We start from the raw sequence: 12,172 nt of genomic DNA, 5'->3' as shown, positions 1-12,172 counted from the left end.
AAGAGTTGGTGGTATCACATCAAAGGTATCACGCTGCTGATATATGCAGTGGCTGCTGAAGAAAGGGGCTGCAGGGACTGATGAAATGTTGCCATGCAGGCAGGAGAGGGTGATGTGCAAGGAATGGGGAAAGCTTTCAGAAAGGGCACCACACATACCAGGCATAGTAGCTGGAGACGTGCTGATGGGTGCAGAGTAATGTATTTAGAAAGAATCATTTGAAGTACGTTTCCGGACTATAAATTAGCTGAAACTGCTCAGAAAATGCCCTGAGTGACATTGAAGGCCACGCAATTAAATGCAAGGCTCCAACGTGCAATGATCAACAAAAAGCAAATGCACCATTAGAGTGCATGCAAAACAGAAAAGAAGGCCAAAATGGGGAGCTAATGGAGGCACTGTGCTGTCATACAAACTAAAGGCGTTCCCTTACTGGTTGATTTGCTAAGATACAAACACACTTTGATGCACATTTGTGTTAGGAAAACTGCAAACTTTTTCCCAACTTTTTCTGATGGAAAGGGTTGGAAACTGTTAATGATGAACAGAGGCTCTAACACAATGGGGACAAAGGAAGCAGGACAGATCCCGTAGTCACACAGACCTTCTCATTTGGGCCCTGAACTTCAGAGCACCTTCAGCTCATTTTTGGAGCCTGGAGATGAAGCTGCTTTGCCTACGTGGAAATTAAATATTTCTACTCAGCCACTTCAAGGATTGCCCTTGAAGTGGATGAAGCTCATTTGTGTTTGTGGTTATGTTAACCCTCTGAGCTTAACTGTGTACTTAGTAAAGATGCCTGGATCCAGATTATTCCTCCTCCCTCTTTCCCCCTGCAGTAATGCTTTGCCCTTCATTGTACATGTGGACTCTGTTAGAGCATAAATCTTCAAAAGTTCTTCAAGCTCACTTTGACCTACATCTTGCATATACGGGAACTTTCCTTCCCAGATTGTCTTTTTGAGCACACTGGCTCATTACAGTTTTGAACACTGAACTCTCACTCGTATTACTTTACTGCCTGGTTTATGTGCTGAATGTCAAAACAGGCATCAGAAATCTGATTTATGAGGATATATACAGAAATTGTGGTGCCTGCTGGTGGCTGGGTGTCAGCTGGCAGCTCCTCATCAGGATTTCCCCATCAGGAGGACAGCAGGGCCCAGCCTGGCAGCCTAGAGATGGCACTGCCAAGTGTGAACTCCAAAACCATCACTCAGGACCAACAGAGCTGCAAAGGTTTTTGCAGCATCCTGAAATCTATTTGCTCTCCAGCTTTAACCACATTTGCCTGCACTGTTGTTTTGTTTTTTTTTTTCAAGCAGAAGTCAACGCTTATTAAAAAAAAAAAAAAAAAAAAAGACAGCTGCATAAATCAAGCAGTCTCCAAATGTCAATATGAGTAAGATTTTGTAATCTCTTCCCTTTTCTATTCTAAACATCTGAAAATTATGGATAAAACCATAAACCTACAACATGCACGAGCACTGATAAAGAACCTAAGCTTCCACCACTAATTTACCACTTCATCTTGATTTTCACTGCTGCTCATGAGCGCTCTCCCCCACCCCGGCTACACACCGGCTCTATACAGCCCGGCTGCGGTTACTTCACGCACCAGCGATGCACCCCCCGCCCTGTCCCTCCGCAGCCCCGTGCTACGGGCCGCGCCCCGCTGCCAGCAGCCGGCCCGGAACGCGGAGGGTGGAGCCGCGCCGCCAGCACCTCCTCCCGCCTCTCTTCCCCCCTCTCCACCCCCAACGTGCGCGGCCGCGGCGCTACGCGAGCACGGGGATTCAGCGCGGCCTACGGGCAGCGCCGCGGCTACCATGGCCGGGGAGGTGAAAACCAAGCTGTCCAAGAATCTGCTGCGCATGAAGGTGAGGTGGAGGGGCTGAGGGACGGTCTGCGGGAACGGGAGGTAAAAGGAGGCCGGGCCGGGCCTGGCTGCGGGGCCGCTGGGAGCGGATGGGGCGGGCCGGGCAGCGCGCCCCCGCCGGGCTGTAGTGCCTTCCCCGGTGGGGGCTACGGCTCTGCCGCCATCTCGGTGCCCCTCGCTGGGTTGGGGTGTTTCCGCTTCTTGCACCTCCGAACAAGGCTGCTGTTGTGACACAGCGAGCGTCTCCTCTGTCCTGTGCGCGATGCTTTTACACGCGGACAAGCACGTGTGTTTGGTTCTGTCTTTTCGCTCGGCCCTGCAGCTTTCTCAGCCGCTCTGTTCCTGCTTCACCGGCAAGGGGCTGCTACAGTGAGCTGCCCCAGAGAGGGATTGACTGGTTGTTGTGCTCCTTGTCTTTCTGTGTCTTTCCCCATAGACACACGCACGTATGCTGTTGGTGTTACCTTGGCCAGTCACCATGCCTGCAGCTGTGTGTCTCAGGCCAGGTGGATTTACAGGTTCTGGTTCTCGTTGTGTAATTCAGCACCTAATTCAGTAAAGTGCATCCTCTTGTGATGAGACTGCATCTAGAAAAAGTTGGATTAGCATTAACTTTTCTTTGAAATAATATCCATTACGTTTTGATAATCCAGCCAGGCTGGATGTGGCTCTGGGCAGCCTGGTCTGATGGTTGGTGACTCTGCACATAGCAGGGGGGTTGAAACTACATGATTGTTGTGGTCCTTTTCAACCCAGGCTAGTCTGTGATTATGTGGGCCTCTGCAGCTTCTTGCTTGTGGTGTTTTACTTAACATTGTGCATTTTTTTTTACCCCCTGTTCATGTGGGGTCGTATCTTTAGACACTTGGCTGAAAGATATTTAGCTGACAGGTTCAATCTGCCACGTGGAGTGGACCTGTAAGATGGTGAAATATTTACCTCAGTAAGAGGTGCTGCCAATGAAAGGCTAAAATTCGTGCACAGAGGGAACAAAACACATCCTACTTTGCTCTCAAAAGCAATTGGATGATGAGCTTAGATAGCAGTGCAGGAGAGGGCAAGACTCTGGATTGCAGCATTGCTGATCTTTTTCTCATTTTTATGCAGTAATCTCTTTTTAGGTGAAACTTATGCTGCTGTTTTTTGCCATTTTTTAAAATCCCTCCCAGATTTCAAAAGCTAGATTTTTAGATTTCCTTCAGGCAGTGGAAAACCAGTCCATGAATGTGATGCCTTGACATTTGCTGGCTTAGAGTCCAGGCAGTAGTAACTAGCTTAAAAGGGGTGTGTAGGTTTTGAGAAGGTTGTACACAGATCTTGTACTCAGCGCTTCCCTTCTGCAGATCTTGTTGTTGACAAATGCTTTAATAATCTTTCAGCAGTTGCCTCTGCAAGTGTGGATAAGATGGATCATTGGAATTCAGTAGGCAAGTGTGGATAAGATGGATCATTGGAATTCAGTAGGCACTCAAAGGTGGCATGTGGTCAGTGGTCAGATCTTTTCATGGAGATGCAGAGTGTATGTGCTCACCTCGATGTCAAAAGACGGCTCCTGCTTTTAGAATAATAGAGTCATATGATTGTAAATTAGTTCTTGTACTGCTTGATCCATGTCCCAGCTAATCCAAATAGCCCCATGGTTACTGACATGCATACTCTGCATCTACCTCCATCAGTGTATTTTTAATTCATCCACATGTGTTTACGGATAAATACAATCACATTTTTTATCTGTTTATTCCTGTAGTAATCTTTAGGAACATAATATTTAAAATGTAATGTGAAATGATTATTTAATTGTGTGCTTGTAGCAAAATTTCTCCTGTTGAAATTTCTGACTGGCTAACCAATCTCCTTGAGCAATATGGTTTTCCACATGATAGATTCCCTCATTTTCCTCAAGCAGATACTGTAATTTTAACTGGAAATCTTTGACATATTTTGGGTTGACTTGAAAACAAAAAAGTCAATTTTTCTTTCATTAAAGATCTTGTAAAATGAATGCAAATAAAAATATAATGGAAAATGAGATGCTAGCACTATATTGGTTTTTATGATGGGGTTTGTTTTGTTTTGACTGGGCTTTTTGTAATGATGAGAAGGTGTGGGAGTTCATATGTGATATATATTGCATACACGTATTACCTGTGTACTCTAAATAAGCTCAGTAATGCATGGTTTTTGTGGGAGACAAGTATTTTGTGATGGCTTCTTGGGTTCTGTCCCCAAGCCAAGTCCACACTAACTGAATAAAATTATGTCCAAGTCTCTGCTAATGTTCAAGAGACAGATGAGCCCCAGTGGTGTTATCCGTCAGCCTGCAGGCTTAGCTAAACACAGAAATGATGCTGCTTATATGAGAGAGGTAAGATTCATTGATATAAGATTCCTCTGTGCTGTTGCACAGGTTTGTTTTGGTGGCCACAAAGCAATTTTTGTACATCAGTGTCTATATACAGTGCTGGTAGCCTCTTGCTGCAAATTGTATCTGTGTTAATGTGCCCTGCTGCCAGATGTAGTTATTGAGGTGCTTTCTGTAGCCCCAAAGCAAGATCCCAGCTCATAGGGATGTCTTTGTATCCAAGTATGGATATGGCTGACTGTTGTTTTCCAGTAGATGGTTGTGATCCACACCTGTTTACTTCTGCTCTGTTTTCCCAAACACAAACCGAGCTCAGAGAAGATCTGAGATTATGTACTGCTTATATCAACTGTTAAATAGTATGTAATGGGTAATTGTTGTCATGTAATTATTGCCTGCCAGAACATACTCAAAAAGCCTGAAGTTGTGTCTCTCTTCTTAGTTCATGCAAAGGGGTTTGGACTCGCAAACTAAAAAACAACTTGACGAAGAGGAAAAGAAGATAATTAGTGATGAACACTGGTATCTTGATTTACCAGACCTAAAGGAGAAAGAGTAAGCTTCTTCTTTTGTACTTCTTATCATCATTGGATTGCTTTATAGTGCAAACAGAATATAAATATATATAAATATATATTTCTTATGCAATAAATATTATTACTAACCAATTAAAAGAAGAAAAAAAATAGTAAAAGACCAGGAGTACAGCTTTTCCTTTTTTTTTTTTTTCAGAAATGTTCTCAAGGTTAAATAATCCAGCGTTTGACCTACTTTCGTTTCTTCATGCTTTGTTTTCTCACTCCCACTTTCTTCTAGATGCATGTCATTAGTTTCTTTCAAGCAGAGACAAATTCATTCATTGCTGCTTTTTCCCTTCATTCAAAAAAGGAATTTGAAACTTTGTAACTTGAAATCCAGTCACATGGTTGGGTCCATTCAGGACAGTTCTATCTTCTTGAGTACAGATCACTTCAAATCCTGTTTTTGAAAAAGGAGAGAGAATGGATGAAGCAAAAATAAAGGAGGGCTTAGTTAATAGAGGAGCAAGTGGCCATTCCTGCTATGTCAAAAGGTGCTTCAAATAGCAAGGGAACTACTTTTTAAATACTTTTCTCCTTTAAAAAAAGAACAAAATTTTTCTAAAGGAAAACATATAATTTATAAAAAGCTGTGATCCAGGGAATTAACTGTAATTGAATAGGTCATGTATAAGCTATTTTCCATGGTTGTTGACATGTATGACAGAAAGGTATCTGAGCTTTAGCTGCAGCAAGGAAGGTGCAGGTTGGATATTGCCTCTGTAAGAATGAGGCTATTGGAAGAGATGGTCTAGAGGAGATGGGATTCTTCACTCTGGAAGTCTTTTGAGGACAGCTCAGACCTCTGCTGTTCGTGGTACATGTTTTGCTGATCCTGCCTTGAAGTAGGAGAATGAGTTTGGTCTCTTCGTCGTGATTTTCTGTAGTTGTAGGAGCTTGCTTTAAATGGGAAATGAAGAGATTGAGGGAAGGGATGCATATGTGTGAGAGGAAAAGAATGGAACAGTTCAAGAAAGTACTTTTATCTGATGTATTTATTATGAATGGTTTGGGATCATGTTTCTTTTCTTTCCAGGGTCATTAAAAGAGGGAAAAAAAAGAGGGGGAATGGGAAAATGTTTCTCTGCTGAACAGAGAATTACACATTTATATCCTGACAGACTCAAATAATACCAGGTCTAACATCACAATGAAAAATTCATTAGAAGCTTTTGCTGGTATAGTAATGCCACCTGGAGAGTGATATTTATGTGGTATTTTTATTCTGGCAAAAGCATTAATGTAGGTGGAATCATACCAGCAAAGAATGCTTTCTGTCAAGAGAGTTAATTTTGCTTGTGGAACTGGCACAGCTTTACTGGCAAACAGTATTCCTTTGCACTCCAGGCTCTTTGTATTGAAAGATTTATCAGAGCAATTAATCTTCAGAAAGTAGTTGATGGTATAAAATACACTGCAGTTTTGTTTATTTGTGTGGGGGAAGACAGCAAATGCTTTTTACGTTTGTTTAATTTGATTATATTAAAGCACACTGTTTGACAACTGCTGTGTTTGGGCTTTCATGCAGGAGCTATATAATAGAAGAGAGGAGCTTTATGCCATGTGAGGATCTACTTTATGGTAGAATGTCCTTCAAAGGATTCAATCCGGAAATTGAGGTACTATTTAATTGGTTTTTGAGGATTGAAGCCCTCAAGAATGAGGACTTTAGTGTTCACACTCCACGCTGTTTGGCCTTTGCAGCACCTTCCTTATATAGGAAAACTGTGATTTCAGCCAAAATGCCAATCAGTGCAGCATCTGAGAAACAGAAGCCTCTTACCTCCTTGTGTTGATGGTTAGTAAGTATGTGACTCCTGCAGATTTTCCTTCCTTGAGTTAAGGAGACTTTTCCACATGCTGCTCACCAAAAACATAGCTCACCGTTCTTCCTTCTGTTTAATTCAGAGCCCAATCTTACAAACATTCAGCCCTGTTTATTCAGCACTTACTTGTATAAGTAAGAGCTTGAGGTTCCAAAGTAAAAATTCTGGGCAAGAGGATCTTTCATTTCTTTCCAGCATGATTCATGCTCATACAACTATTACATACTGAAATAGTAATAGAAGTGTTACTGCTGAACTGAAACAAGAAGATGAAAGTACAAAGCCACAGGCATGCAGAAGGCTATGCAAGGTTATTTAATGGGGCATTCCTTGAGTTATTTTGAACTTGCTTTCACTGTGATTAGGCCTATCATTGCTTCGTGGTTTATACTAGTAGTTTATTGTAGATCTTTGCAGATATTTTTCCACTGTAACAAAACCATTTCAAAGACTAGCATCACAATGAAAAAAAAATTAGAAACTAAGTCTCTTGTCTCCTGAAGATGCCTGCCATGCTGTTGAGAATGCTTGAATAGTGCAGCTCACTGAAAAAAACTGTCTCTCTGTTGCTTCTTTTCTCAAAAGCAAATCAAACTTAGCTTAGCAATAAGGAGGAATGTTGCCTTTTCTTGTAGCCCTGTGGTATAGCCTAAACAGGGTACTGCAAACGAAGGAAAGCAGTATTGAAACTTATTCCCGCCTTTTATGCTTTTTTCTTGGCAGTATCACTATTTCAGTATAGCTGATGTTTTGTCATGGTTACATGTTTAAGCTGTTTCTTACTTCATTTTCAGAAATTAATGGTCCAAATAAACTCTAAGAGCAAGAAAGAAGAAATTGAAGAGGATGATAAAATGGAGGCTGATGTGTCTGATGAAGAAATGGCCAGAAGGTACATTATTCCTAATCAATACTGATTATGTCATAAAATATGTCCTATGTTATGGCATTATTTGTGGGAGGAGAAACATAAAAAGTTAAAAAAAAAAAAAAAAGAAGAAGAAAAAAAAGAAAAAAACCAGCATTTGATACTTCACAGAACTCATTATTCAGGAATTCTGGTGTTTATTCAGTGGAATCTCCATAACTTTCAGGATTAAAAAATCTTGCAGCTGTTTTCCACCTTTTGACATCCATGTATTCTATGCTAATGCCCTCTTAGCTCCAGATTGCTAAAAAACTTAAACTATCAAAATGAATAATAATGTAATCTGTGATCATGTAGCACTTGTGCTTCTTAAGCTTTCAGTCACAGGCTTTTTACAATAGTTAAATTGTTGATTACATTTATGATTTCCTGCGTTGAACTTCTCTCTGATTATAGTAAGAACTGTCACTTTTTAATTATCTTTACAGATATGAAACACTAGTGGGAACAATAGGGAAGAAATTCTTGAAAAAAAGAGACCAGCGTGTTATCCATGATGAAGATGAAGAGGAGAACAGTAACACAAGACCTAAGAAAGCTAGGAAAATGTTTTTAAAACCTCAGGATTAATGTCAGCTGCACAACTGAAGCTAACAGAAATGTTGTCTACCGAATATAGCAAATATGGCACCAAAAACTGAAGATTGTTTGGAGTTTTTGCTATTTTATGTAAAAGATAGAATTGTAAATCTGAATCCATTCTCGTTGAAATTTCTGCCGTCCACATAACAAGCATTTTTTGAAGTGGATGTGTATATAATGGATGTCATACATCCTTTCCTCTCTAAGCAGCTTTTAACATGTGGGATATTAAACCCATCAGCTGTTTTTAATGTTGTGCATAACTAGGATGAGTGTCAACGTGCAATCAATAGCAACAGTATTTATATTTTACGATAACATCTAAAATAAGTATTTGCAGTAAAGATGAGCTTTGCTCAATCCAATCCAGTGAGACAGTTCAGCTTTCGCTGCTATTTTTATTATGAAAATGAAAACCTTTGCTCCCTTCAATTCAAAAAAAAAAAACCAGCAGAAACATTTTTTTTAAATGCTTGACAAATAAGCTGGGAAAAGAACAGAGACAAAATCCTTTTTTTTTTTTAATTTTATTTTTTTACAAAGCATATTTAAAAATAGGAGCTTACAGCAAAGCTTTTCTTTTCCTAGAGCAAGGCAAATATTGGGCAACGTTTCCAGTTTGACACTTGAGCAGATTGTGAGCCTTTAATTTCTGTCTTCCAAAAGAAGTTTGCTAATCTTGTCTTTTTTTCCAACCAAAAAATTCCAAACTTATAATTATCTTGATCTTAACATAGAAGCATAATAACAGCTTCAGAAGCATGTTTGGAGAGCTAATAAAAACTGTTGTTTGTTTTGGTTTTTTTTTGTGGTTAATGATTGTGGTTTAACTAATTTAATGTTAAAAACAATTATGCTTAATACAGTCAGATAGAAGAAATGATCCTGTTTTGTGCTGGTTGTGGATGTCCCCAAATATTAGTTGACTGAGCTTTTTTCTGTTCAGCTTGTAACAAAGGCATCTGAAGCAATGCTAGGACCCAAACATCACAGCCTTTTGTCAGTGCTTTGGAAAACTGAGAAAGGTCAGTGTGGTTTTGTCTAAAATCACAGCAGTTCTCTGCATTCTTGCTTTCAAAAAGAAGTAGTTTTTATTATTACTTTCCTCATCTAGTGTCTAAATCACTCCTCCTTGACAATAACTTTCTGGAGAAAGAAGAATTTGTTAAATTGTAGCAAGTAGTGACCATTCCATCGTGGACCTGAGGGTTCTTTTTTTCCCATTTTTTAAACAAGTCAGTGAAACAAGACATAAAACTCAATTATATGAAGAAAGAGTCTTATGTCTGTATTTGCATGTGTGATATATGAACTATAATCTGTATATCAAGAGCACCTTGTTATATAGTCAAGATGGATCACACATGGAAAGAGAAATACACTTTTAACCTAGTAAAGAAGCCTCGTACAGGTGGAAAGTCTGTGATTCATGATCTGAGAGTTTTTTCAGAGCTAATTAAATGCAACCAGTTGAATTACTTAGAATTTGATCATATATTACCACTGGCTGAAAAGAAGTTAATGATGGCAAGACATTTTTCTTCCCATGGAAGATATGACCTGAGCTAAGAAATGATTTATTGTTGGTCATCACAAGAGAAACTCAGAATGTATCCCCTTATTCTTTCTTGCTTATTAGTAGGAAAATTATTTCCCTCTGTGAGAATACGTTTCTTCAGTAGAGAATTTCTGCATAGCTGTGCTGGGTAGGTGAGGGAGGTGTCTTCTGTGAACCACCAGCAGCCATGTTCCCACAACTGCCCTTGTCTGAGGGAAAGTGGAGTTTTCAGTGACATTGTGTAGAGGAGTTCTGGGGTAATTTTGGTAACTACCTGTGGCTCAGGTAAGCATTTTGTGAAGCCTTGCTTGGTCGAGTCTGTATGCAGTGTGTTCTGTTGCACTGCACAATTCTGTTCAGTCTGATGAAGGGTAATTTTGTGCAGCTGAAGTGTGTTCTGCCATACATGGGTCCTTAATTTCATATCATGGTGAATGGCTGGGAGTTTGAGTGGCAAGGTGTGTGTTTGCGCAGAGTGAACTCTCATCAGCTTCAAGAAAATCCATGGTTTTAGAGTTTAAGAGGAAGGAAGGGTGCTTCATTTGTTTCCTGAAAATGCCTAACACCAACTCTGAAGACTGTAATACGACAAGCCTTGTTTTTTTGTCTTCAGGTCTGGGTGCTTTGTTCATTTGAAGCTGGTGGGTAGGTGAGCTACTGAAATGTTGTAGTATGACCAACTGCTCAGTTTAAGCATAATCAGTTCTTATCCATGAGGAGTTTGTAAAGTGCAATGTTAAGATTCGTGGTATGTTACTACAAATGAGGCAGAATTCAAAATCTTCCCAGTCTTACTTTCTAAAGGTGCCTATGTGTCCAAAGTTACCAGCAGGCATTTAGAATTATGATAGGATCCTCAGAAATACCCATCTGTATTTCCAACTTTATAAATATAAATGTGTGTGGTTTTTTTTAAATCAGACCTCTAGTTTTGTAGCCAAGGTAGAAACATTTTGCTATATGAAATTTCTATTTGAATTATTTTTGACAGAGCTGTAAGTGTAGCAGTGAAATATTCATACTGCAAACCTACATTAATTCAAGCTTTCTTGGCTCTGAAACAGTCTCAAATGCAGATCCATTTTCATGAACATCTTTCTAAGCTGTAGAATTTAAAACCCACGTGGTTGTGTTTTCCAAATGAAAAGTAGAGATCTTTGAGATTTAAAAGAAGTTGGGATAAGTAGTATTTTTGTTCAAATAAAATAAAAAAAAGCAAAATCCAAAGAGAGAGAGAGAGTAACTAGACGTGAGAAGTGTTTGTGCCTGTTGTACTAAGGTACCTATTAGGGTGAACAAACAAAGTGTGTTGTAGTTCATGCCTGCTGACAGCTCACCCTGTTAAGTTTAAACATACTTCTTGGCAGGTGGAGTTTTTGTCCCTCTTTTTGACAGTCGGTGTTGGAAATGTGAAAATTGAACAACTTCATCTTTATTGCTCATATTTCTTCTTTTGCTACTTTTATTCTGCTTGGAATTGGATCTTAAAAACTACCGGACCAGAGTGCAACTGCAGTGAGACATCCTGAATCTTCCCTTTAGTAATGCATGAGCTGCTTAAACTTTGACTCTTTGGAGAGGGAGGAGGATGGGCAGCGGTGCCATGGAATTTGAACGGTGTTTCTTCCGTTGTGTGTCTTGTTTTCTAATAAGATTCTCCATTATACAGTTATACAATTGTGGATGGCTGTCATTGCCATTGGGCATTGTGTGTGTGTAATGGGCAGCTGGGCTGGGATTCTGGGAGCTGCTCCAGAATTCAGACTTAAAAAGAAATTGTCTCATCTTTCTGTTAATTGGAATGCTATACTTGTAAATTTTACTTGGAATTATAAAAGTGGGGGGGTGGGGAGAGGCGGAGGGTTCTACGCATTTGTTCTGCTTCATTTGAACAACAGTCTGCAACTAAAACTGCACAATAGCTTAGGCTTTCATTAAACCTTTCTTAAAGAGAGATTGTTAATAAGGTATAGTGATGGCAAAGGATGTCAAAGTGCCTTGCAGCTGTGCGATTCTGTGTTTCGCTACTGCATGTGAATGCAAGCTTCTCTGAGAGCTGATGCTTTAATTACTTGTTTGTTTTTTTCTTTTTGGTCTAGGAGGGTGTCTGTCTTCTACAATAATGCCTTGCTAGTGAAATTGCAGCAGGAGGCCTCTGGGTTTGTTTGGTTTTATTTGTTTTTACACCATTCTCATCCCAAACCTTTGAGACATTTTGGGTCTGACATTCACACCTGAATAACTTCAGGCTTTTCATCAGCTTATCAGGAGCTTTAGTTAAACTGTGAACTGTTCCTGTACGTGTTGACTTTTCTTTATGTGATTTGATACTGCATGATGAGGACCTGGTTATACTTGTCACGTGGAAAGGAAAAACCCATCTCAGAGAGTTGTTATCAACAGGCGGAGTCAGAGAAAGGGCTGAAGCTTCAGTCATTGCCCACCCCATAAATCTTAAG

The 12,172-nt window shown here is 39.9% G+C and overlaps 1 protein-coding gene across 1 annotated transcript; it reads left to right on the top strand.

Annotated features, from left to right (window-relative positions):
• The first annotated feature begins 1,687 nt into the window (after positions 1-1,687).
• MPHOSPH6 (M-phase phosphoprotein 6) lies at positions 1,688-12,127 on the top strand. The gene is made up of 5 exons (XM_031615586.2): positions 1,688-1,880; positions 4,684-4,796; positions 6,348-6,438; positions 7,440-7,537; positions 8,002-12,127. Exons 1-5 carry the CDS (start codon positions 1,830-1,832, stop codon positions 8,141-8,143), a joined length of 495 nt encoding a protein of 164 aa, XP_031471446.2. The 5' UTR covers positions 1,688-1,829; the 3' UTR covers positions 8,144-12,127.
• Positions 12,128-12,172: the final 45 nt, after the last annotated feature.

The sequence above is a fragment of the Phasianus colchicus genome, chromosome 13, assembly GCF_987193195.1.
Source record: "Phasianus colchicus chromosome 13, bPhaCol1.hap1.1, whole genome shotgun sequence".
Classification (NCBI taxonomy): domain Eukaryota; kingdom Metazoa; phylum Chordata; class Aves; order Galliformes; family Phasianidae; genus Phasianus; species Phasianus colchicus.
Note: the sequence above shows the minus strand (reverse complement) of the source record. Positions and strands in the feature narration are given on the sequence as shown.